The 27715-nt window shown below is 38.2% G+C and overlaps 1 protein-coding gene across 2 annotated transcripts in view; it reads left to right on the top strand.

Annotated features, from left to right (window-relative positions):
* Window positions 1-27144, top strand: part of Smg6 (Smg6 nonsense mediated mRNA decay factor) — a 262862-nt gene extending 235718 nt beyond the window's left edge. For both annotated transcript variants that reach the window (XM_081770438.1, XM_081770437.1), the window contains 4 exons: window positions 17804-18018; window positions 20766-20859; window positions 24174-24408; window positions 26528-27144. In XM_081770438.1, coding sequence (XP_081626564.1) covers window positions 17804-18018; window positions 20766-20859; window positions 24174-24304 — 440 coding nt within the window. In that variant the 3' untranslated portion in view covers window positions 24305-24408; window positions 26528-27144. The remainder of the gene's footprint in view (window positions 1-17803; window positions 18019-20765; window positions 20860-24173; window positions 24409-26527) is intronic.
* Window positions 27145-27715: the final 571 nt, after the last annotated feature.

Genomic DNA, 27715 nt, shown 5'->3' with positions numbered 1-27715 from the left:
GTTTCACGTGGCTTTGTTTATCGCAGTTTAGAGCTTAGGCCGAACAGGGTATAATATCGGTCATTTTCGATCATATATATATAAGGGTGTATGTAAGGGGGGATCCCCCCTTGACCCTCAGGTATACACTGGATAAAATGCACTTCAATCCTGTTTTATACTGGATAAAGCGGCTAACTATGATTTAGCCCCTCCCTTGATCATATCCTGGATCCGCCACTGTATAGATATATATCCCTTCCCCAAGTTGCACCGTCAAAGTGAAATTATAAATAGAATCCGAGGTCCGAAACTCATCTGTGTTGAAAATTTGATCGAGATCAGTTGGGTGGTTAAGTTGTCACAGAGATAGTCACTTCCATATTTATTTATATTCAGCGGACTCTTTTTAATTCGAATTATTGGATAATTCGAAGAAAAGTTTATTCCCCTTAAACTGTATTAAAATGAATTGTAAAAAATCATGGGTAAATCGAACTTTTGAACCTCCTGTTTGGGTACGTCCAAGTATTTACAGTGGGGGAAAAATGGCATGTTCTACAGATTGCAAACAGAACAGCAATGCAGTTTCAGCTGGTTTTTGTTTATCTGTTATCTTACCCAGAGTCGACCGTGGGAAGGAGAAAGCTTTGTTTGTTGATACCACCTCCGCTGGACTCCCGTTATAAAGAAGTGGCACAAAAGTACGATTCATCTGATGATGATAAAGAAGATGGAGACGAAATAAGTAACGAAAGAAAGTGTACCTACATCATCGGAAGGTTTTGAAATCATTGAAAAATTAAGACAATTTATTGAATTTTAACCAAATGTAATGAAGGACGTGTTTCACACAATTAGTTAAACTGAAGATTTTGTTGACCACGTGAAAACAAACAAAAGAAAGCAAACGAAAATCACGATTTTTTTCATGTGAGAGAAACACAGATAATTAAGGTTGTTACTTGTATGTGGCTTTGTGAGTGTATATGGTACTGTTGTGTATTCTATTATACGTCTGGTTTAATTTATGTGAGTACAGTACATATAAGTTTGTGCGTGTGCAGGATCACGCATAAAATGTGATGCTTTAAAGCTAAGGTGCATTGCACGTTAATTAGTTTTTCATGTAGAGTACAGTTATTTTATTCCCTTGATTTTACTTGAAAATGAGTGTTTTTGGTCAGTTAGAATTTTGGATAATTCGATTTTTTTTTTCCGTATTCCCTTGGACTTCGAATTAAATAAGATTCCATTGTAGATAAACAAAAAGGTGTAGGCCTAACAAAACACTATTTGGGCTCAAAGGCATCTTTCATGTACAAGTTTTATAGGCTCACAGGATTAAACTTTGACATCCTTCATATTGATATTATTAGTTGTTTCCAGTGGCGGATCTAGAAGATAAAAAGTGGGGGTCCTGCCAGCCCCCAGACTATGATAAGTATATCATGAGTTTACTATAAAGTTTCAAAAATATATAAATAATAGCTGAAATTATTTTCGTCATTCTGAAAACTGGGGGGGGGGGGCTAGGCTCCCCCGGTTCCAGGCTAGATCCGCCACTGCTTGTTTCTTTGATTCTCACGGTGATAGGCCTTGCAGGCATCCTTGACTGTAGTGGTTCGACACAACAAGAAAGAAAGAAAGAAAAAAAAAACAAAAGAAGAGAGAATTATGTCTGTTACAATTACATTAGAGCCCACATTCATATTCGAATCGGTACGGGTCACGGATCATCAAGTTTGTGATCCGTTCCATGGGCAGGCTTGTTCAAAAAATCGTGATCGTGACTCGAAGACAGATTTTTTTTTTTTTTAAGCAAGACCATACATATATGAATTTATTGCTCATTTTAATTCTTATGAATTAAGTGCACCATCAACAAATTCACCCTCCACATCGTTTAAGAGTTTTACAAGTATTTTAGGAATGATCCCCAAAAAATGCATCAAAAGATTGCGATCTTGGCCAATAAAATTAGTTTTTGGATCAGGGGCCAAAAAATTTTTGAACGACCCCTAAATCGAGTTTTCGTATTTTCTACGGAATAAGCACATCATACTGAGTTAAATGATAGTTTGGATTTGGCTACACTGTATGTAGTTCTCCAGATATATGGCCTACGAGAAAATTTTTGATTGAAATATGTTGGATCTTTTGACCCAAAAAGAAAAGAACTTTTTCGTCAGGACAGTAGAGATACGTGAGAATATGGAAGCAATTTTATGTGGAATTTTGGTCCAAAGTGAATTTGTATGGAGAGTGGAAGAAAGAAGCATGACCATAGAAAGGGAAAGTGAACATAAAAATAATGGATGGGAAAGCAAACAAGGGCATAAGACTGAAATAAGGGTTGCGGAGGCATTAGAATCCGTTCGTTGTCAAGAGGAGAATGAAAGTGGCGGTCTTTTCTACCTAAGGTCCGTTAAAAGGTGTTACCGCAATTAGGAAACAGTGTGTTAGAATGGAAGAGAAAGAAACCATTGATAAAGTCATTAAGAAGTGACTCTCTGTTTCCGTATTAAACAATAGGAAGGAGAAGAAGGGGAGTTTTCTAGGTCAGGAGGACGTTGATGTTGATGTGGCAGGAAGATTTTTTCTTCTGCCAGAGTTTCACTTTTCGCGGTCGCGGATAAACAAGGTATTCGATCAAGTTGTCACTACAGAGCCCCGCACACCTTAGGAAACTGTCAAATATCATTAGACGAAGCATTTTACGTTTGTTCAGTGTGTCTTGTTTATCCATTTGTGAAGTTGTTTCTTTTTGTGTTTTGTGTGTGGTGTATCCATCCTAGATGCTCATATGGTTCTTCACATGTAGTTGTTAGAAGTGGTATTGTTATACAGAAAACTTCCTTATATAATTGCATTACTCAAACGATTCTTAATATAGACAGAAACTATGTTAGGTGAGTTACATACATATTATATTCATAAACTTTATTCCGTTCCGTAGAAGGTATTTTTTTTTTTTTTTTTTTTTTAACCGTAACTTAGTTTGTATGTAGCGGAAAGTTTTCGAATGTTACACTCGAAATTAAAATTCCTGCTGGCGCAGATTGATACTTTTTTAAATTATTATTATTATTATTTTGCTTTCGGGAGGGCCAGCGTTTACAAAACAGCTGCTGGAATATCTTTTTAAGTACAGATCCTGAGTGACTACCTCTCATTTCCTTTTCTGTTGTTGTTGTGATTCTTATGAAATGTTGATGATTCCAGTATACGAGGCGCATCCAGACTGTAAGTTTCCCACGCGTCCCATAGCTAGGAAACGGTATGTTGCGCGAAGCAACTACGTGTACGTGAGAGAGTAAGGTCCTAACATGGCGCATGCGCCAGCAGAACTTCCCTAATTCTCTCAGTAGCGTCATGGCAGTGATTGAAGATTGACGTTCCTATTCCAGCTCCTGCCGCGTGTGAAGTGCGAGCAGTGATAAAGTTTTTGAATGCACAGGGCATAGCACCAATCGAAATCCATCGTTAGCTGTGCCAGGTCCATGGGCCTAACGGCATGAGCAAGCAGTTCCTGCAGATTTTCCGCTCTTTATTGCACACCACTGTCACGGAGTGCCTGTTGATCAAGAAGTTTTGTGTTGAAGCAACTGACCCTAGAGCACAAAGCAAGGCACACAGGGCCAGCATTGACATTTTTGCAACGATACAGCTGACGATGGATTTCAATCTGGTACAGTGATCAATATGTCTTAAGCCATATTCCATAACATTTGGTCAGTTTAAGGGCTTATGTCAAGGGCAGGGGTAAAAGTGGATCCGCAAAGGTATGAGGACGGATGACGTCACATCGTTCCCCGTGCCTCTCTTTGCCCATTGTAATTGTTTTAGGAAGTGGAGGCACGCCATAGTCAAGGGCGCCGATTTCTCTGTAAATTTGGGGGTCCATTCAGATCCAGAAGGTATATATATATATATATATGAAGATTTAAGACATTGCACTCAAATTATGCCAAATATTGTATGCCCACATGAGCTTTGGGGTAGCCCGGCCCCTCAGGGTCGGCACCCTTGGCCATAGTTATTTTTTGAAGTGGGAAAATGGCGTTGTCCTGTGTTCCCCCTCACTTTACCCTCCCCCCGATGTTAAAATATTTTAAAGTTTGTTTTGGCTCATGAAAAAGTGTTTTTTGTCAACCGCTTTGACCCTACACCAAAGAATTGTGATGGAAATTTAGAAATTGTTGAATTGGCAGGAGATTTTGTGTGTCTGTGATTTGTAGGCAATAGTTCGAGGAAGGTTCATTGTTATTTGAACCCCGAGTGGCATCTGTATAACTACTTCATGGAATATTCCAAGATACAACTTAGCCATATTATACTGCGTAGAGTTAAGAAGGAACTCTAGAAAGGTATCGGGGTGTACATTCAAAGGTATCCATATTGTGGTAGAGGTCTGAACGGGCTCGGGCCGTAAACTTTTAAATATACAACCATATTTCTCGGGCCTTTTCGGGCGTAACTTTGTACTGTACAATATTTATTGGGCCGTTTTTTCTGGAGAACTTTTAAAGAACAACCGCAAAATTAAACATCTAGTTGCTATAAATAAAAACAATTTTTTCGTTAATTATTAAGCTTTTGTAATCCGGGCTTATTTGAGTATCACATGAGCTCGGGCCGGGCTTGGGCCTAAATGCTAAAACATATTTCGGACTCGGGTCGGGCCTTACATTACAAATTCACGGGCCGGGCCGGGCATACCTTTATAGTGCGGCGGGTAGGACTTGAGGGGAAATCAAAACTTAAGATATGCGATCCGAGATAGTAGCTGTTTTTCTTGTCGTCTTTTCGCAATATTACCAGCACACGAAAGTTTCCCACCAGAACAGAGTTCAAAACTCATTAAGAGAAATGAATCCTTCGTCATTCCATACGCCTTTATTAATTGAAAATAAAAAAGATATAAATAAACGACTCGTTTCCGTTTGAAATATGACTGAGTTGATTCTTATTATGTATATGTAATCTAAATATAAATCACGAACCATGTATGTGCATGTGAAATTCGCACAGGGAAGGTTAAAGGTGAGCAAAGAAGAGAAGAGTTTTTGCACAAGGGGCATTGAACATCCACATACTGTAGTTATATTTAAATTGTTTCTCCTTTTATCATGGATGTTTCGTTCTTCCTATTATCTCCTCTACATGTGTAGCTTTAGTTTTATGTTTCCGTGTAAACAGTTGTAAATAGTTCGCATACTCAGCATTGTATATTTACTTTCTTTCATTCTCTTCATTTCTTCTGTGCCTTTTGTTTTCTTTCTTTTCGTCGTGGTCATCAGTACGTGACTGTCAGTGTTGCCAGATAGTCCAGTGTTAGTACTGGGAATTAAAAGATGTTGATCATCGTGTCATCCACTTCTTCACTTAAATTTCTTTACGTAAAAGTTGAAACCAGTATTCAGTAAATTACACAATGTTTTAAAGATACTTTTCGTTCTTGTCCTAATCTTATATCGTTACAAAGGATTTGTTAATTGCTGTATCATTTCTGCAGCAAAATACGATACAGTTAATAAGAGCCTGACATTAAAAATAATACAAAATTTATCATTTTTCTTTTGCTTGTTTTTCATAAGTGAAAGGAGATAATGAAATGCAACTTCCCACAATCATAGATAATGTTATTCTACAACAGAAAATATGAACCTGAAGAATTTTTAGTGTTGCCATCCATAGAAATTACAGTGGAGCCAGAATAACATTTCCCCAAAAATCTAAGCTAAGGCAGCGACTAAAGGAACGAACTCAACTGTTGGATTACGTATCATGTTGTTTTGGTATCCTGTGAACTACTTTTTAAGTAACATTATTATTTAATTTTAATACCTGTACATGTTAAAACTATTTTGTTTATTACAAAGTAAATACAACTATTATTTCGTAACGCTTCTCGTAGGGCTGCGGAGGCTGGACCGCTGGTGCATGGGGTCCCAGGTTCGATCCCAGCTCCCACCAAGCGAGCTTTGTGGTGTAGAAACTTGTGTGCTGGTTGTTTCGTTATCCATCTCATCATCACCGTCTTCCTTAGCCTTGTTGCATAATCGCTGGACGTTAAACTATATAAAGTTTTCTGTTTGACTTTGTTGCTATTTTTCTGTTCTTCATGCCTACATTTCAAAAGGCTAGTCCAGAGTGGTCCAACTTGGGTGACACGTTTTAACATCAGAGGTAGCACTAGATTGATTGATTGAAAATTCAGAGTATAAAACGAATGAAAATTGTTCACCCGGTCAAAAGCCTTCTCTAGATCAATAAACACTACATCTACTTTTTTTTTTGTATCTTTTTATAAATTTTCATTGGTTATTCTTGCTCCACCGGCTCTTCCTAGTTCCAAACTATTTCTTGTCAGTGTGCTTAGTTGTTCTTCCATACAACCTCCTGAGTGCTAAGACTTTACTCTTATGCGATTCCAGATTATATGAGTTTATGGCATATAATCATGTTTGTCTTTTTTCTTTTCTCCTTTCGCCAAATTTTTCCATAATGATATACTTGAATTATTTATCTATGTCGTTTAGCTTAAAGACCATAATCGCGTGGGATGTTAAAGTAGTTACATATTTGAAATAATTATCTTGTTAACACAGTTCTTTGTAACGAAGAATCTTTTTTGGCATAATTGGTTCGTTAATTAAAATCAAAGCGCGTAAAAATCTGAAAGCAAATAATATTTTCATAAGGAGATAAGATGTTTGGTTAATTACCGTATTTCGAGAGTAACTGATTCTGCCTCAGTCACTTTTCTTTTGGTTTTTTAGAGCTAATCCAAAATTCCTCATCCTCCTTTGTTCTAACTGCTTCCTTTCATGTACGAGGCGCATTCAGAAAGTAACCTCCGCTTGGTCACTGTGCGTAAAATAGTGGAGGCAGCGCTACCATCTTTGCACAGACGTGCGCGGTAGATCAGTCTACATTCAGCTATGATAGAGTAAAGGTTGTCTGATCACTAGTTCCACTTTTGTAGCGTCTCAAAATATGTGCTGCAATACAAAATCCCGCCAAGTGAGAGGTCGGGCTGTTGTATGTTTTCTTACGACAAACCAATATTCAACAGCATTTAGTCATCGGGAATTTTGTGCCGTGTATGGACCAAGTGTGATGAGTGAAAGAGTTGTTCGTGAATGGTTTCGTTCATTTAAAAGTGGAAGAACAAACAGTCATGACGAAGAGAGGAGTGGCAGGTCATCAGTGGTCACTGACGAACTCGTTCAGGAAATTGATGGAAAAGTTCATGAAAATCGACGTTTCACAATCTCCGAGCTTTCCGATGAATTTCCATAAATTTCCAGGACTGTGTTATATGACGTAATGACACAGAGGTTAGGCTACAGGAAGTATACTCAAGGCACAGACAAGAGATTTTTATGCTGATGGAATTTCTAAGCTAGTTCAGAGATATGATAAATGCTTGAATATTTATGGAAACTATGTTGGAAAAGAGAGCAAAGGAGAGTTTTTAGATATATTTAATAAATTCTTCTTGTTTTTTTTTTTTTGTGTGTGTGTGTGTGTGTTTCTTTTTAACCAATCGGAAGTTACTTTCCGAACGGTCCTCGTACTTAAGTAAACCAACTTAAATTATAAAAATCTGCTAATTGATTGATTGGTATGCTTGTAAAATATAGTGTTTTTTTGGGGAGAGCGATCCCATGTGATTAAAACCAAGGGTGATGGATGTTTTCATTGGTTATTGTGCGTAATATTGTATTGACAGGAAAGGATAACATAATTTTAGGTTTGTATTTCTTTTCAGTCAAATCCTTAAATGTTTAGTTTAGTAAGTTGGATGGTTTCAATGGACTTTCCCATGATTAAAATAGAACAATAGTTACAAGACGTAACAGAGAATAGGATGTTCAAACGTGATCGATAAATATTATATGTAATATACTATATTGTACTATGATATTGGTGTTCAACAGCCTCTCATGTTAACTACTAACGAGGAATTCCCTCCTGGTGCTTTAAGAAAAAAAGTTCTCTGATGACAGCGCCGCGCGCGTGATCCTGTTAAATGAGAATTGTGTTATATTTGTTGGTGTGGATAATATTTTAAAGAAGTAGTATTAACAAGTTGTAAGAAATATATTGCCTCCGTTTGTTTCATCTGCTGTTGAGCTAATTAAAGGCAATGGCAAGGCTGGTTCAGTCGGATAGCGGACAAAGTATTTATACGTTTAACGAAAAGAAGTCCAATCCCTAAACTCTCATGTATAGTTTTTAAGAAAATCTAAAAGTCGATGCTGTATAACAACTTTCACGTGTTAGGGGTCGTCCATATATTACGTAACGCGGCAATGGGGGGAGGGGGTTAGATCTTGCGTTACGAAGTGTGACAAGGGGGTTACGTGTTCGTTACGTAACGAATGTTTTTTGCTGTAATTTTTATTTTTATTCTCAGGTTTATATGCAATATTTTAAACAATTTTATTCAGATCTTTTCTTTTCTATAAGTGTCAATAAATATTCCTACTGTTTTGGGAAATTGCGAACATATAGCCTATATAATTTGAATCATGCAGAAGATATTCGAAGATGCTACTAGACACCAGTATGATTGATGAAGAATCCTGTATGCATTACAATTTAATAAAACTCCGTTTTTTGCATATCGTAGCATAGCATTTACCGCTCATGCTTTTCTGGAGTTAGTTGGTAATGACCGTATCCACCGCTTGAAACTGCCCTCGCGTTTCCATTCGTATCGCTATTTCTGAGAATGTTGTTCAAAACTTTGATTTGAATCATTACCCACTCTGTTTCACATCAGACACTATGAAGCCAATATGTTCAGTTGGTTGGCGAAACTGTTACACAGTTATTATTTTTTAAAATAAAAACAAACGTTGCTTTCTTTAGTGATTTGTTTTTCTAGTTTAATCTCCTTAGGAAAACGACAGGGTGCAATTTCGAAGATTTAAAACTGGCTTATAGTGTTAAAATATTATTACGGTACTACCATTTTTAATACTTTGATTTTTTGGCAAAGAAACACTAGAAATGTATTCAGAATACACGCATTTTGTAATGAAAAGGTCTTCCATTAAAAATAGTTTTTTTTTTTTTACTGTAATAACCCCCAAAATAAGCAAAATTGGTAAAAAAAAAACTCAAAAAGTGTTACGTAACAAAGGGGCGAGGGGTTCGGCCTTGCGTTACGAAGTGTCACAAGGGGGAGGGAGGGGATAAAATTGGTCAAAAGTAGCGTTACGTAATATGTGGATAGCCCCTTAAGAGGAAACTGATTCTGAAGTAGACCCTCCTCAAACGCTTGCATTACGACATTAGCGAAACATCAGTACTCATTATATCGTCAGCCAAAATTATTATAAAATCTTAAATTTTGTTAAACTTTTTGTTTTTAACTGTATATCCATCGATAAATCAACAAAATGAGATGGCACTAAGAGCTATGTCCATTGTTGCCAATAACAATGGATAGGGCTTATGTAAGGTTATTAAATAAATCTAGGAGGCTCAGATGGACAGGTCATGTAGCCAGGATGGAAGAAAGGAGGAACGCTTCCAAAGTTTTAATGGAAAATCCAATCGGAAAACGTCCATTAGGAAGACCTAGGCGCAGATGGGAGGATAATATTCAGATGAATCTCTCAAAAATAGGAATACAAAATACAAACTGGATCCAGTTGGCTAAGGATAGAAGTCAATGGAAAGCTTTTGTAAACGCGGCATTTAACCTTCGGGTCCGTATGCCATAGAGTGTGTGAGTTAGTTATTATTAGATGGGATGTATTATTTACGGAAGTTCACTTAGAATAAAAGTTTGAAAATGTTAGGCATACAGTTTGACATGTCTACTCTAGTCTGCAATGCTTTTCCCATCTGTTCGCGGCGCATTGAAACACGCTGTCCAGCATTTATGCTGTGATATTTTCTGCTGCTGCCTGTATCTGTTGTTCAGGTTATTCTCATCTCTTTCTTTTGTTCTGCATACAATTGATTTTGTGAACACCCTGGTAAATAAAAGTTCTAAGGTGAGAGATCTGGTGAACGAGCGGGCTACATTCCACCCGATCCTCGACCATCTCTTTACAAACATTTGATGGAGATAATCGCGGTAGTGTCCATCTCGATGAAGCACCAACGTATCCACGATTCCGTCTTATAAATTTGCGATGAAACGGAGAGAAAAGGGCATTCAAGTTTGCCAGCCACTGGATTCAAACACAAAATTTGCTATACAAAGCAAGAATGCTAACGACCAATCTACGTCTTCTCTCCTCCACATTCGCACAAAAGAGAGAGCTCCTTCGTGGCTAAACTGTTAGCGTACGGGCCTCTGTCGGGAGACCCAGATTTGATTCCTGAGAGCTCATGTGGGTCGGATTCCACGTTACTCAGTAGATCCACGTCTCATATAGCCTCGTTGTTGAACGGGGCGTTAAACTCAGTCAATTCATCTCAAAAGAAAGGGAAATCTAATTGCAGCTAAGATGTCTTAAGGAGAAAACTAAAGTTTGCATACATCCTTCCATACACACACACACACACACACACAATGTATATATATAAAAGACTAAAAAGAGAAGTTTTATCGGGTCAGCTAGCAAGGCACATAAGTTGTAGTGTGCATGTCGGTGAAGAGCAGTACACGAAACACTTGATCCCCTCGGGCGATTGAGTGGCAAATGCTTTTATGGTGTTTTTCGCCTTCTCTGTTTGTTTTTGTTCTTTGCATGTATGAATTTACAACGTACTTGGTACTATAAAATAAATTAAAACATTAGCGTTCCAGACGGATCAGCTCATAAAAACTACGGATGATTTCGAAATTCACCATCAACTGTAGAAGATGGCTTGTGGAAATATCTCAGCTCTTTCATTCTTTTTTTTTTTTTTCTTTCTTTCTTAGTTTGAAAAAAGGCAGATGTTCCGGAAATGAGGACTAATTGATAACAATATTCTGACCATGCGATCATGCTATACCTTACTGTTCTACGCTAATTAAAATCAAATTTAACATCATATAAATAATATGCAGGAAATGCTTTATAAGTGTAGTTCATATAAACATGATTTCGTCTAAATGTTGTGTAATAAGACAATCACGAATATAATTGGGGAAGCACATTGAATATCATTTCTGGGTATTTGTGTAGCTACACAAAATATGCATATTTCAAGAGTCAATATCCTCGATAGATCAATTTGAGACAATATTGCGTAATTAACAGTGTGTGTGTGTGTGTGTTGAATTAAAAAATGTTGAATAATTGCTTTGTTGGCCAATGGCTGTCTTTATGTCTGGCTTCTCTAGACCGAAGTTCACTACCTCTTAATTTAGGTAACTGGGATTACTTCAGTGAGTTCTGTAATTTATCATAAACGCCCCACCGGAAGTCAAGGAAGGCACACTCTCGCTAATAAGATCAGTAAATAATAAACAATCCTTCGCCGCGTCACAGCAGCAGCATATAGGATACATACACAAAGGCACGTTATTGGATTGGATACTCCCCCCTTAGGCAGATCTAGTATAAACCAGAGGCTTTTCAAATTCAAAATATTATCCTCCTTTAAAAGTAACATTTTATTAACGATATACTATAGAATAAATAAACAACAAACTTATATATATAGTGGCGGATCCAAGGGATGAGCTATAGAGGCTGTAGCTCCCCTTGACGCTCAGGTTTACACTGGATAAAATTGGCTTCAATCCTGCTTTACACTGGATAAAGCTGCAAACTATGGTTTAGCCACTCCCTTGATCATATCCTGGATCCGCCAATATATATATATATACACAGGGGCAGATCCAGGATATGATAAAGGGAGGGGCTAAACCATAGTTTGCAGCTTTATCCAGTGTAAAGCAGGATTGAAGCCAATTTTATCCAGTGTAAACCTGAGCGTCAAGGGGAGCTACAGCCTCTATAGCTCATCCCTTGGATCCGCCACTATATATATATATATATATATATATATATATATCACGGTAGTAACAGTAAATTTTATCAAATTACCAAAATAATAGAATTTAATTAAACATTACCTTTACCTGTAGAAGAAAAAGGCAACTTCACTTGGTAAAATTGGGAGTGAACACTGATTGTGAGAGACTTGGGAGCGAACACTTGTTGAAGGAAAAATGATAAAATAACCACTATTAAATTACAGAACTAAATAACTGAACACCTCCGTCATCGATCAATTCCCTTGTTGTCCACTGAATTGCAAAGCACAATTTTATATATGAAAGGAGAAAAAAAAAACTCCATCTAACATGCACCAGATTTGAAGTCAACCTGACAAACGGCAGAATGAATTCAAATCACGGAGCAAGATATGACGTCATATTCTAGTCAATGGTATCAGAACAATAAATCCATAATACAAAATGTAACCAACTGAACCAAAAAAACATTTTTGGAGATATTCAAGTGGAATTCACAGCAGTTCTAACCGATCGCCAGGAAAGTAGCGTACGACCAAGAGGGTATAGAATATTGGTTAGCATGCTTGTTTCACATTCAGGAGACCCTGGGTTCGAACTCGGTACCTGACCATCCTTATAGGTTTTTCCTCAGTTCCACCAGGCAAATGCTAGGATGGGTGTTGTAAAGGAACCCCGGCTGGTATCAGCAACCACCGATTCTTTAAACACCACTACAGAGTTTAAATGTGCACTTATTTATAGAAGAGTTGTGTAAACTACGATTTCCCTACTAACTATCCATTGTGAGAATATGCAAAAAAACATTTCTGGAATCAACCGAGAAATGTGACTGTTACTACTGACGGCTATACAATGCGGTGCAGCTGTAAAGATTTTGCTTCCACAGGAGTCGACTGTGACAGTTTCAATGTTTAACCAGTTACATCAAATTAGCACCGCAGGTTCATTGACTAAATAAATATAATTTGGTAGTAGAACCAGATAAGTATTAGAGAAGATTGTTTATCTTGTTATGAAAGATGAGAGAAAGTACCCTTATTTGTTGTTGGCCATAATTTAGTTAGTGCAATAGAGTGAAGCTAGGGAGTTGCAAGTGTCCGCTTTGTGATCGGGATTACTTGAATCATGATAGCGATCGTTTTATGGATAACACGTTGTAAAAACTCATAAATTTTCCGGTTGAAGTCGATGACTGGATGAAACCTGACCTTGAACTGTGAGAGCGGAAGTAAAAAACTTCTCTATTACTCTGTGAGACGAGATACAGTCATCACGACTGACACAGCGTTAGGTCTTTCATAACTCTTAATGTATACACGATTATGTTTATAAAAGACAAATATGTCAGTGCGCCATGCTCTTTCCTAATGGTGAATAGTGATGCTAATAGGTGTCGCTGCCTGTCTGACGCCAATAGATGTCGCTATCAGGAAGGAATATTGTAACGATTTACTTGTAAATTAAAAGTTGCGTTGTTTCAATTTAATTATTTGAAAACGGATAGTCAGTATAACTGAACGTGAAAATGATTTGTTGTTAATTATTAAGGCAGTGGGCGTAACTATATTTGGGTTGGAGTACGATTACTTTTGTAATACAAGTTAATTGAATTGGTGGACAATTTTAAAAAAGGCGCTGTGGCTCAGTGCTAGAGCGTTCATTTCTGGTGCGTGAGGCCCCTGGTTCGATTCCAGCTCGCACCGAATGAACTTTGTGGTGAACAAACACCGTTGCGTGTTTTTTTCGGGGTTCTCCCGTTTCCTCCCACTGTCTTCATTCCACCATTTCATTCATTTGTCATCATCACCGTCCCCTTTAGCCTAGTCAACATGCCTGCGGGACATAAAACTGAAAAATTTCATTTTTTTAAAAGTCAAATGTAAATAATTTGAAGGTCTTCATAAGGCACGATTTCAACAATAGTGTAGAGCGGGCCGGAGGCTTGGGCATAACTACTACTGCTGTAAATTTCTTTGTAATTTAAATTTAGGGGCACTGGTCGCTCAGTGGTAGAGCGCTTACCTTTGGTATGAGGGGTCCCTGCTTCGATTCCCGCCCAAATAAGTTAGTGGTAAGCATCATGTCGGTAATTTTCTCTTGGTGGTCCAGTTTCCCCCCACATTGTCATTCCATCAAAGCGGGCAGCGGGGGCTCAGTGGTAGATCACTTACCTGTGGTAGGAAGAGTCCGTGGTTCAGTCCCCAGTCAAGTAAGTTTGTAGTAGTTAACAATATCGTGTCGGTGGTTTTTCTTAGCATAATCGTTTCCTTTCACATTGTCATTCCACGAATTCTTCCATCATGATGGACCACGGTGGCTCAGTGGTAGAGCGTTCACCTTTGGCGCGTGGGGTCTCGGGTTCGATCCCAGCTCCCGCCAAGTGAACTTTGTGGTGGACAAACATCTTGTGCGTGGGTTTTCTCGGGGTTGTCCCGTTTCCTCCCACTTTCTTCATTCCACCATTCCATTCATTTCTCATAATCACAGTCCGTCTCCTTTAGCCTCCCCGCCATAAACGTGAGACGTAAAACTTAAAAGGTTTCATTTTCTTCCATCATCATTCACTTGCTTTAATCACCCGTCTCCTTTAGTCTCACAGACATAATTATGGGACGTTCAGCTGAAAAGTTTCTTTTCTGAGTTCATTTTATGTCGTGGGCATTGTAGTGGTCTTCAATAAAACGTCCATCATCCACCTCTTTAAATAAGCTCCTAAACCGACAACGTATCCGTAAGTTCTGTTGAAGCAAGTGCTGTTCCCCCTAGTTTGCTAAGAAGAGCTTCAAAAATGTTGAGGTAGAAACCTGTAGTCATTACCTATGTCAAGGCAATAAGATGCAAAAGGTTATTAAAAAGCATACCAGACTACTACCACACATTTATTGCATACAGAAGAGGGTTTCAATTAATCCCCCTCCTCCTGAATTAATTGTGCTTTTCATCAAATGTCCAAAATTTTAATTGCCATTTTCTTCTATTTGTAAAATGTGACAGAACTATTCTATTGTGTCTTTAGTGACCGCGACGAATCGTGAAGTCTCTGCACACATAATAGAACTGCTTTCCCTCACGTGTGATGCATCGGAAGGATTCGGGACGATTCGTGGAGCTGCCTTCTCAACACACATTTCAGAAAAAGTGAAACAGCATAAGTGCACCAATAATGTTGCCAAACTTAAGAGAGATGGCAAACTAGCGGGGGGGGGGGAAGCATTTGAAAAACACTTAACAATTATTCGAGTTAAATAGTAACAATAATAAAAACGATCATAATAATAACAACAATACTGTGCCCCCAGGAGGTGTTCTATGCCGGGGTGGTACATAGGTCCCAGGTCGCTTCCTTCCTTCCCTTTCCTCGGATAGTGTGATCGCCAAGGGACGTCATACCTCATACGTGACGGGCTAACATGGTCATAGATGCCGAAAGCCCAGAAATCTAAATTTAAAATCCTAAAATCCGTATAGCGCGAGAAACTACACTGGCAACATTTCATGGGTGGGAGTTGACGACTGGGACACACCTTCGCGTTCTATTGGCTACTGAAATTATTAAATCTAGGTCCAACTTCACGAGTCCTTGTGATCACTGTAGGAAAGTTCGTGAAAAATTGTTTAACACCCTTCTCTACCTCGATCTTCTGATAGGATTAGCAGAGGAAAAAATTGTAGTAGCATCGTTTCAGTAGAGTACATCACATATAAGTATTTGATAGTTCTATCTGCAGTTAACAAACTATGTGAAAGTTCATGAAAACATAGTTGAAATGCAGTGCCTTCAATTGTATTATGCCTAGTTAAATGAAATAAATGTACGCATAATGGTAACCTAATATGAAATGGCATTAAGCCCTCTACCTACGATTTTTTGTTACAATCTACTCATGAACTATGCATGAAACAAAATTCGTTCAAGTATTACTCGAAGCCATGTTTTATTATTAGTTTTGCCACTACACTTAAACTACAGAGGTGTATCAAAAAGTAAGGTAATTTTTCTATTTACTGAAAAACGTGCAGGTGAGCAGTGGCGGATCTAGAAGCTAAAAACGATGGGAGCACACAGAATCCAGACTATGATAGCTATATTAGGATTTTACTATAAGCTTTCAAAAATGTATAAATAATAGCTTACGTTAGTTCTGTCTCTAAAAAACTAGGGAGACCCGGGCCAGATCCGCCTCTGCAGATGAGCAGTTAATATCTGAAACTATATCATGTTTGACACATGGTATCACACTACACTAACGTTGGACATACGGAAGATTGCGATCCATACATGCATTCCAAAATGACACCAAATCGATCATGCCCTTTGCAAAGAGATGTTGCTCCAGGTAACCGTAATCTGTTGTGCCTCTTCCAGTGTATCAAAACGCAATTCACTCTTTTTGTGAAACCTCCTGTCCTTCACTTGTATCTGCAAAAGGACATGTTCAGATATAGTGAGGAAGTTATAAAGATAACCAAAAAAGCTCTGTCCCGTTTTCCCCTACCACCCTCGAACATCGGTATGTCACCAAAGACGTACCTGAAGGATCAAAAGTAGTCCCCATCAGCATCGACAACCTTCTGTCAACGTTCTGGAAGGCCATGGATTCCATCGTGCTAGAACTTGGTGGGCCGTGAAGCGAAGAAGATACCAGGTTCATTTTGCACCTCTACTAGGGATTTGAATTAGCGTCCTCTAAGGTGAGTGTCCAAGGAATGGAACACGTGATAATCGGACAGTGTAATGTCCGGGGAGTATGGCGGATGCAATAGTGTTTCTCACTCAACGGGTAGAATGGTGTCCCGAGTCATCCTAGCCACGTGGGGCTTAGCGTTGCCCTGTAATAGGACTCCTTTGCGATTCAGAAGTGCTGGCTCCAGAGACTTGTTTTTAAACACGGCTCAACTGCTGACAGTACACAGTCACATTGATGCTTTGACCAGGTAGTAGCAGTTCCCGATGCACGATGCCGCGAACAGTCCACCAAACACACAAGAGGACCTTGGTACAGTGCTGGTTTCGTCTGTTTTGGAACCGGTTCATGGGATGCTAACCAATGACGACGGCGCCGAGGAGCTTTGTACAGGACCCACTTCTCATTACATGTCAAGACCCTGTCCAAAAATGGCTTCTTCCTCAGATGAGACAGCAAAGAAACAAAGGTGTCTGCTCGTGTTGCCTTCTGGCCCGGAGTCAAATCATGTGGGACCCATCGACCCAATTAGTAGTGCTTCCCAAGTTGATGTAGGTGCTGCCGAATGGTTTCTCTACTTACACTGAATTGTAGTCCCAGTTCGTCACATGACTGGCCGTTGTTGTTCGCCTCAATTACTGTCTGAAGATCTTCATTTTGTACATGTGTTGCTCTTCCGGTACGTGGTATGTCTCGTTACCGTCCTTAAACTTGTTAAACCACCACTGTACCGTCCGTGTAGTCACGACACCTTCACCAAAGGTCTGGTGTATCTTGTGCTCCGCTGCAGCTGCGTTTGACCCCAGTTTGAATTCGTATAGCATACATGCCCGTATGACGCTCTGTAGAAGCCCCATGTTCACTCTGTCCTTAGGCAGGTTCGCGGTGTAACTGAATTACCACAACCTGGCAATATGTTGGATATACCCACACCAACAACTAACCTTCGCCTTATCTCCATTCGCATTCAACTCACGGTGTGAGAGAAAATTGAGTATAGACCTCCACAAAAAGCGACAGAACTTTTTTGGTTACCTTTATAGAAGGACATTCGTGCTGATGTTAGAATGATGTACTATGTAGATAGCGGAGGTTTAGCTAGCAATTACTAAAATGAACCTGATTGTTTTATTATGTATGAATGACGTAGGCAATGGTGCGACTATATTTGCGAATTCTTTTGTCTTTTCAGTTCTTAATGAGCTTGACGGTTTGGCTCGAGGAGGGAGGGAACGACCAGGAATGGTGGAAGGGTCACAGAATTTGGAGCATTCAGCAAAGGTAGCAGAATCTGCACGTACGGCCCTCACTTTCCTTCGCTCGAGACATCCAAATGTCCGTTGTGTCACTTCCAAAGGGACTGTACTCGCCTCCTCGTCGTTTACTTTGGAGGAAGATGGTGACCAGGTAAGTAGAAAGACAAGTAATAAAAATAATAGTGGTAAGAATATTGTTGTTAGTATATGCTACAGTTATTAAGTATTCTACGCTCTGTAATATTTGTAAATGTTCTGCAAAATGAAAGAAAAAATTATAGATGCTCACTTTAGCAATTACAATAAGGTGAAATTGTTAATGTTTCGAAATATTATTTATTGCGGAAACGGTTACTAGATGTGGTTACCAGAACTGAGTGTGGCAATAGCGTTGCGAGTTTGAATTTTTTACTTACCATATAGACGTGATTTATAGATCTTCTATGCTCTCTTTTTCGCTTCGCTTTACAATTTTTAGTTATTTAACCAATCTTCGTGGATGTTTGTCAATTTCTTCATTATTCCTCAAAGCAGAGTCACAAGTCTTGCAATTTTCTGGTACACAACTTACCTGTATTAAGTACAACGAAAGTAGGTTAAGATTCAGAGTAAATCTACAGCTCCTCGTGTTGGATTGTCTGGAGCCACCTTCCTACCAGTTTCTCCATTCCACTACATCTTGTTCGTAGAGACAAAGAGGTCAGTCATTACTGTTTCCACCTCCTGCTTCATGATTTTAGGAGGTTCGCCATGGATCGAAACAGGTAGTAATCCGCCGAGTGTAGCATCAGTTTGATGGCATCAAATTCTTGAACTTTTCTTGCATTTCACGAGCCGAGTTTGGTTTTGCGTTATCCTGTTGCAGCAGGGCGCGCTCTCGGTTTACCAACGCAGGATATTATTTAGCGTAGCGTAGCATACGTTCGCTCGGAATAAAGGTCGGTATTAATGGTACGACCGTTAGGAACGAACTCGAAGTGAATTTACCCCTCGTAGTTTCACCACACACATTGCAGAATGCTCTTAACGGCCTTGTTTGACGACTAGTTAGCCCTTCGTTAGCCAGCGTTTTTGTACATTTGGATTTCGGAGAAACAGACACTTTTCGTTGCATGTGACAGTCCGTTCTAGGAAACGCACCTCACGCAGACTTTGCAGTAGTTGTCAGCTCATTCAACTCTCCTTAGGCAAAAGGCAACAGAGGTAACTCATGTGACACAATGCGGTAGCTGGTGATGATTTTTCTGATTTCGTGAAGATGATGCACTACAGTGGACTGGGATATGCCCAGTTTGTTATACAGTCGGCGTGCGCTGGTGGATGGATTTTCCTCAGTGGAGTGTCGTATAACCTCAAAATATGTTATTATGGGACGCCCGGACCTGGACTGATATTTACAACTTGCACGAAATTTCTGGAAGCAACGTGTTGCTATGCTGTGGTTCACTGTAACTCACCCTTTCTCAGAATTATACATGAGTTCGAAAATCATACATCAGACTTTGTTGAGCACTAATTGTCACTACCACTAAAAGTGCTGACCAAGTGGCACTTCCGTATAAATAGCCCGCTTGCCACACTACCTCTTAGCTAGTTTGACCTTGCACTTATGGTCTATCAAGGCGTATACCCGCCTCTGTTGTTTGGATTGTGGAAATATTGGAAAACTTGTGACTCGTCTTTGTAGAAATCAAATATTCATGTCTTAACTTGGTCATTGTATAATGTTTAAAGCGACATTGTAATCTCCGAAAGGAATATCACTTGGACTTTCGATCTTTGGCCACTCTTCCTCTTTCTACTGTGGGGTTAAGGAAAGCTGGTGTTTGACAGTTGGACGAAACACGTGATACGTTGCAGGCTCTGTTGCCAAAGCCTCTGCAACAAGAGAGTTAGAACGCTGGCGACAAACTTAGAACGTTTATCAAGTTACAATTTTACAATCGTATTAACATGACAGAATGGTTTGTAACGTATAATTTCCAAATAACAAGAATACTTGAAGTGTTTGACAGAACTTGAACATTCAAACTGGCAACAGTGCTGTCAGTGACCTTGGTTGCCTAGAAACAGCGTGAAAGAATACTTCAGAGATCGGTGAACAACCTCCCCCTTCGTTTTGTTTAGAGCACATGCAGCCGTCAGCTTTCTTTAACCATACAATAGATGTAACCATTCCGGAGAATCATAGATGGGGAAAATACTAAAGGAGGCAATAGACGCACACACACTTGCATGGTCAACTTACATGCAAGATTTGTTTCAAGATGCATGTTGGAAGAATTTTTTGCCGACACGCATACCAAGTTGCCGTCCAACATAACGACCTTGGCATTACGTAGGAAAGAGTCAGTTGATTTCTTCCGCTGTCATGATTGGCGGACCTAAATGTAAAAGAACCAACTTGCATGAACGAGCACGTACACGGTAAATATGCATGAAGAATGGCAAAACCGTCATGCATGTTTACAGAAGATTTTGAAAACTTTGAACATGCAAGAACGAGGTCATACACGATCAACTTGCCTGTGGTTTTATCATTTTTCATGCATGTTGGGGGGTCTCTTCATACATGTGTCTGCGTCTATGGGCCCCATAACACTTTGGCTACATTGAATGTGGAGTAACATTGTTTGTATATACTCGAACATAAGCAGGTCTAAAGTGCTACTATAATAAACCGAATGGTATTAAAGTTATTAGATCTGTTGTTATTATTATTTTAACATCAAAAGTCTAGTTAGTGTTACTGGAATAATTATTACTTTGTAAACATCAATTTGTTTTCGAAGTATTGTTATGGCGAGGGATCTAAAGAACTTGTTTCATTCTGTTAGATTAGAATTCGTTTTGTTAAGAAGACATCATACAGTAGCTCGATCTGTTTCTTTATTGTAGGACGCACGAAATGATGACAGAATCCTGGCGACGTGCATTAGTTTGTGTAAGTTAACAAACAAAGACAAAAACGAAGCAGTTGTACCGAAAGCAGGTGAGTAACTCATTGTTATGAATTTTGTCTGATTATAGCGGGTAGTTACAATTAGATGGAACACCCCAATACGTTGTAGAAAAGCATAGGATAGAAAACTCTCAAACTTTATGTACAGTAATTTTGTCCTTAAGGAAAGTCAATATTACTCTCGATCAGTTATAACCAGGCGAAGGTGTATGCTGTTTTGGAATTTGCTTAAAACTGTACGGCGATATTTTTGCACAAATTTTGGTAAAAATCTACCAAATCGACCGTTGGTACTGTCAGTTAGAAGAGATGTTTCTGTGAACAAAAAATCAAACACAAGGCAGAATTTGAAAGGGCTTCACATAAAGCCAGATCACCCTGTCTTACCTGGAGTGATTTACACGGTGCGGGAATTAAGAACGAGGCTGTGTCTGTAAAAAAAAAAATAAATAAATAAAAAAAAAAATAAAATAAAATAAAAATAAAATAAAATAAAATAAAATAAATGAATAACAAGTGGGATAAACTTACCTTGATTTATTCAAAGTACGAACCTCGTTTCTCCAAAAACAGCTTTGCACGATCCATCAAGGCATGGAATGACTTCTAGAAGTCCTGGACCTCAATGGTGTTAAAGGTTTTCGTCACTGCTTTTTGGATGGTGGAAATTTCATTTAAAAAATTATTCAGTAGTATTTTCCATTTGGCGAAAAGGAAGTGAGATCACAGGAGAAAGGTCTTGCGAGTATGAGGAGAATGTTGACATACGAACACTTAATTTTTTTTTTTTTAAGCCACTATCTTGCCAACAATCTTATTCGACCCACGAGATGTGATATTACGCTGAGAGGTGTATTTCGTTCATTGAAAATGGTATCCCGAACTTTCATTCATTTCAGTTGTTTTGACAGACCTGGGCGTTCATAATCTTCCACAGACTTCCTACCAATACTGAACCTCTTATGCTATTCAAGAACATAACAGTGAGAAAGACAATTGTCTGCCCAAATCCTTTCCTGTATGTTGTATGTTTTCGTTGAAAGTTTTCCTGAGCGCGCACAGAACTTGATACGTTCTTTTTGTTATTGTTGATGCGCATGAAGAGGTATCAGAACAACAGTCTGCACTTGGCCGCGTCACACCAACGACCGGCCGAGGTCGAAATTTCTGCACATATTTTCAAGGTTGCACACAAGATTTACCACCATGAAAAACTTGGCAGAAAAAATAACATCTCGTTTCCTAATTTTCTCTCGCCACAAAATATGCTAAGACACAACATCATATTGTGTTTGCCATTGAATCCATAGCTTCTGACATGGACACAATGTCACATGATACGTGGCTTTCGTGTTCAGTGTTCATAAAGTTTGAGAATTTTCGTATTGCTTGTAGATTTATATATTTTATTTCTTCCTAGTAGATAGTTAGTCATTCAGTTCATTTGTAATTATCGTTTACATCCCACATTGCTTCTGACTGTTACAGCTTTCTCTACGTACCGCCACTACTTTTTGGAACTACTACACTTTTGGGTTATAATTAAATTGACCTTATTTTGTAATCCCTTAAGTTTAAAGATATCAAATTTAGTCTGTAGACTTTTCATTTAATATAATTAAATATGTCTTTCAACGCTCTTTGTATTGCGTAATGTAGAAATGCAGTGTTGAGTAATAGCATTATTAAAGGTTGTCGCAAGAACGCACTAAGAAAACAGATATACAGGGCACGCTCGATAGTTCAGCACCTATGAGGCCGGCAAGGTGTTGAACTACCGGAAATGTTGTACTAGTGGATATAATGTAAAAGACGTGGGGACGGTTAGATTGAGTGTAAATATGTAACAACTGTATGTACTGTACTTAAAAACGCATTTACTTGTAAAACCGTAAGTCAAATTTAGAATCACATTTTAAAATCAAAATCATATAGGGGTCTACTGTACATATAGTACATGTACAGTACGTACTACACTTTTAAACAATTACTTTAGCTTCGTCTTGAATACTGTACTGTACACAGAGGCTACTGTACGTGCGTACTATTATACCTTAATTATCTTGAATGAAAAAATTATTTATTTTTCAAATCATCTACACCACATTTTCCTTCAACTTACCTAAGGTGACCAAAGTGACCAAAGAGCAATCTGCTGCTCATTTTGTCAAATGTTGAACTACCGAACATGGTGGCTGCAAAACTGTTGAACTGTAGAGCGGGCCCTGTACGCCAGGAAAATTCTCAAAAATGTTGAAGTATCGAATGTTGAACTATTGAGCGCGCCCTGTAATTAAATCTAAATATGAGAAAGTAATCAACAAATAATTGGTATAGTGAATATAGTGAATCAAGACATAAATAAAACTTAAATGAAAATACGGAGATTTCCCTACACATTTTTTCCCCTTTATTTGATTACTACCTAAAATACTCATTCTTCGCATGGGGGCTGTATTTGGAAATCAACGCCTGTCGGAATAACACCATTCATTTCAGCAAATGTGAAAACTATGGATTTGACATTAATATCAATCATTTTGGATTGTTTTTACATGTCTCTTTTCCCCCCACCCACCCCGCAGGTGAACCCCGGCACGCATACAAAGGTAGCTGAATTTGAAAGTCATCGCTAATGGAAGTGTCACCATTGATCTCAGCAACCGCGAAAATCATGAATTTGACACTAATATCTGTCATTTTGGATTATTTTACACGCCTTAGTATCCCTCCTTTCGATGATCCCGCCCCGTAGTCGAATGGTGTAAATTTGGAAGTTAATGAGATCGGAGTTTCACCATTGATCTCAGCGACCGCGAAAACTATGAATTTGACACTAATATCGGTAATTTTCTACTAGTTTTACTGTCCCGGTGAAGGCCCCCTGAGACCCTCCCCTTGGTTCGAAATAAAAAAAAAAAGCTTCGTCATGATTTGGGGCCTGGACCAAGGTGCCCGTGACCCAAATTTGGTAACTCTCGGTCCACTCGTCTGGTCCCCAGGCCGCACACGGACAAACTATTTTATTTATATTAGATTAGATTGACATTTCAAAAATAATTTGAATTTTATTTGCGGATTATTGTTTGATTCTATGTTCCAAAGCTTTACATTTATTATTATTATTATTATTATTATTATTATTATTATTATTATTATTATTATTACATTTATATTCACTTCTGGGTCAAACGGTAGTGTATACCACTGCACGTATGCTATTTTCAATCACAGATAGCTGGCTTCTTTTAAAACTGAAAACTTCCGTTTCTTATACTTTATTTGTGTTGAATAAATGAGAATGTATTGAGTATAGTGTGTTCTAATGAGAATGTTCTCTGCAGGGGAGCCTCGCAGGCTGTATAGGGAAGTGGTGCTTTTGACGGAAGACCGGAATTTGCGGGTGAAAGCTCTGGCTCGGGATGTACCAGTGCGGGAGCTGCCAGGATTCATGCAGTGGGCAGGTCTGGGCTGAACCTGCCCTAATCCCTAATGAGTTTCAATACTATCAGCCCGCTTGCACACCTGCCCACCAGCAGATGGATGCCACGTGGGGACCCACATCCGAATGGAACACAGGTAAATTGTCAATCTAAAACATATTACATTATTGCTTTAAGGTTTGAAAATCATGGGGGCTATTACTAAGAATGAAATATCTGAAAGATACTTCGAACTTTGTTTAATATTGTTATAATCCCATTCCTCTTGTCGTAGCAGAAATAAATTCCGTTGAAAACAGAAAGAAAAAATCTTTAAGGATGATATTTTTGTTTTCGAATGTCAAGGAAGTTTAAAGAATCTGTGTAATCAATGGTGACTGGAACGAATGGGGTCGGTGTCAAATATAGAAGGGAAGAAAATTGAACAGGTGAAAATACTATTTTGTGGGGCCTTGAATAAAGAGTTAAGAAAAAGACACATAAAATGCTTCGTGTGGAGTATTGTACTGTATGGATCAGAAACATGGACATTACTCAAAAATGATGAAAAACGACTGGAAGCTTTCGAAATGTGGATGTGAAGAAGAATGGAGCGAATTAGCTGGGTAGAGGGGAAAATGAATGATACAGTCTTAGAAATGGAGTTGGAGAAAAGAACAGTTTTAGATATTATTAAGAAGAGAAATAGAAACTGGTTGGGACACTGACTAAGAAGGAATTTTATCATGAGGGACGTGCTATAGGGTACACTGGCAGAAAAGAGAGGAAGGAGACTACAATTAATGGACGATATCAAAACAGAGAAATCGTACGTGAAGACGAAGAGGTTAGCGGAAGACCGTTGAGCATGTAAGCTTCTCAGTTGCAGCAAGAATCTGCCAATAATTGCGGAATATCTATGGTGATGATGATAGTGTAATCATAAAACTTACAAGCCCAGTAGAAGTTTTGCTCTCAAACCAGATTATTTATTTTTAGTAAGTTTAGAAATACAGTAGAGCGTCAATTATCCGAACGTCGGTCAACCGAACGACCGCTTAACCGAACTGTGTACTCGCTCGCACCTGTTACTCTCCCACCCTACCGTCTGTCAACCTCCTCACTCCAAACCAAGTTTCCCACAGTAGTCGCCGCACTGAGCCACCGCTGGCGGAACATTGCTTCTAATGGGGCCTTCATAAGGCGCTGCTGACCGGCCAAGCCGCCAGTCGCTGTGTTTCAACAATCAGAACACTTCTTTTTATGAATAAATTTACTGTACAGTACTTCTTTTTGGCAAATAAACATGTACGGTTCGATTATCCGAACAAACCAGTTTTCCAAACACCCATGTCCCCCAATTACTTCGGATAACCGACGCTCTACTGTATGTAGATAATGTGTGGGTTAGGAATATTGAAACAAATTCGTCTAATATTTGCATATGAAAAGATTTAAGTACATTTTTTTTTATTGCTTTGCATCCCGAGACATGTTTTTTAATTATTTAAAGTTTATTAAAAGAAAATATACAGAGAGTTACAATAGTTACTCAATAAAATATTTCAGTTATATAATGTGTCATTCATGTTTGTGTGTCGGTGTATTGAAATATAGTTCATATGAGAAGACAATTTTAAGTTAATTGTACAACACATAATACTCAGAAGATGAATACAGTTAAACAAGACAGAACAGTTGAGGTTTGTTTCTGTTTGTATTAATCTGATAAACGTTTATAGTACTCAATAATACTGAAGATATATGCTTAATGCGAGTCTTACAAGACCATTTATTTATTATTATTTTATTATTTATTAATGCATTGCCACGTACACTTTGTCATTTGTTCCATCCCTTCTTTGCTTCCCAATTTTTAATATGTATCATAGTTCTTAAAATGTCTGCTAAATATAGGGAAAATATTGGTGTGTAGGCAATTTATAAGGCATTGAGGGGAGGCAGGAAAATTAAAATGAATAGATAAATACAAATAAATATACGGCAATGGCAGTTTAAGAACATATTATTATTATTATTATTATTATTATTATTATTATTATTATTATTATTAACAACCAGACATTAAAAGAAAAATAATTAATGCCCAATAGATGAACAAACACTTTCAATGTCAACACTGAGGTTTGTCAATTTTTTAACAAGAATTTGAAAGTAAAATCATTAATTTTTCATTTCCGCCATTTGGCCATATTTTCTTTCTTCCATTACCTCATAAGTGTGGAGTGTTAATATTCATTTTTGTCCCGTTGTAGGTTTCTTCAATCATCATGTACGTGCTCGCTGCAGACCCCTCCCTTTTGTCACTGTCTTTTTAGAAGTGGAGAGAAGTGGTAGAGGCAGGCCAGGATGGCTGTTTCTGGCGATGTGGGAGTGTGATTACGCCTTCTCTGCAACAGCAAAAATCATAATCAGAATAAGAATTTTAAAATAAATGATTTTTTTTACAACAAAATATGTGTCGCTTGCATGGGTGTGTGTGTATTTGTATACAAGGAATTGCTTTATTTTTTAGCTAGCTCATGGTGTTCGTATTTATTTTTTCTTGTGATATTTGAAAAGAATAAAATCGCTTGTGTACAGATTGAAAGATAATATGAAGGGTGATGATCGTTAAGTTATACTTGTTTTTGTACATAACTATTGAAGAATGATTGAATGATAAATGTATAGTTATTTTTTCATCGTGTATCATGTTGTAAACATTCCCAGATGAATGGTGGACGTTATAAAAGAAGAAAAGGCGAAAATGCAGGCCTTTCTCTGTTTTTTCCTTCTAAAGAGCTTTTTGTCTTCGAATGCATTTAACTTCCTATACAACAGCCTCTTGGGAAGAGGACTCGTGTGTCAACTTTTTTTTTTCGTCTTTATTCTCTCTTTTTATATTGTTGGGAAGGGGTTCATTGTTAGACAAATTAAGAGGGCATTGTAAATCATTGTTATGCAGTTGTGAGGAGTTACAGACTGACTCTGTTTTTGTCACATACATAATATGTATATATTTCGTCTGCAGATATGGATCTGCAAATTGCAATATTAGTATCACCAGAAGACGAGGGGATAATAATCGTTGTCATTGTGTATCTTGCCTTCACTCAAATTTTGGCACGTAATGTTGTCAGTGAACTCAGGAAAATCACGATAATTTAATGAATTATGCAAAAATAAAAAGAAATAAAATAAATGAAAAGAAAAATAAAATAAATTTCTGCTCAAAAAGATCTGATAATCACTGCCATGCATTAAGCCGAAGATTTTGTTGAAATTGGTAGCAAGTGTTTTTCAGTTGTTTTTTTTTTCCTCAAGTAGAATTACCTTCAGCTTAGTGCGTGTCACTGTGCATTTTAATTTAATCTTTCCCTAGAAATCTTGATGAAGAGGTATTGGTGAACAGATGAAAATACATAAATGTGAAAATGCGATAAACAATAGTGATTGGAATG

Source organism: Thermobia domestica, chromosome 9 (assembly GCF_964235325.1).
Source record: "Thermobia domestica chromosome 9, izTheDome1.hap1.1, whole genome shotgun sequence".
Lineage (NCBI taxonomy): Eukaryota > Metazoa > Arthropoda > Insecta > Zygentoma > Lepismatidae > Thermobia > Thermobia domestica.
The sequence above is the reverse complement of the archived record's forward strand: the minus strand, read 5'-3'. Positions and strand labels throughout refer to the sequence as shown.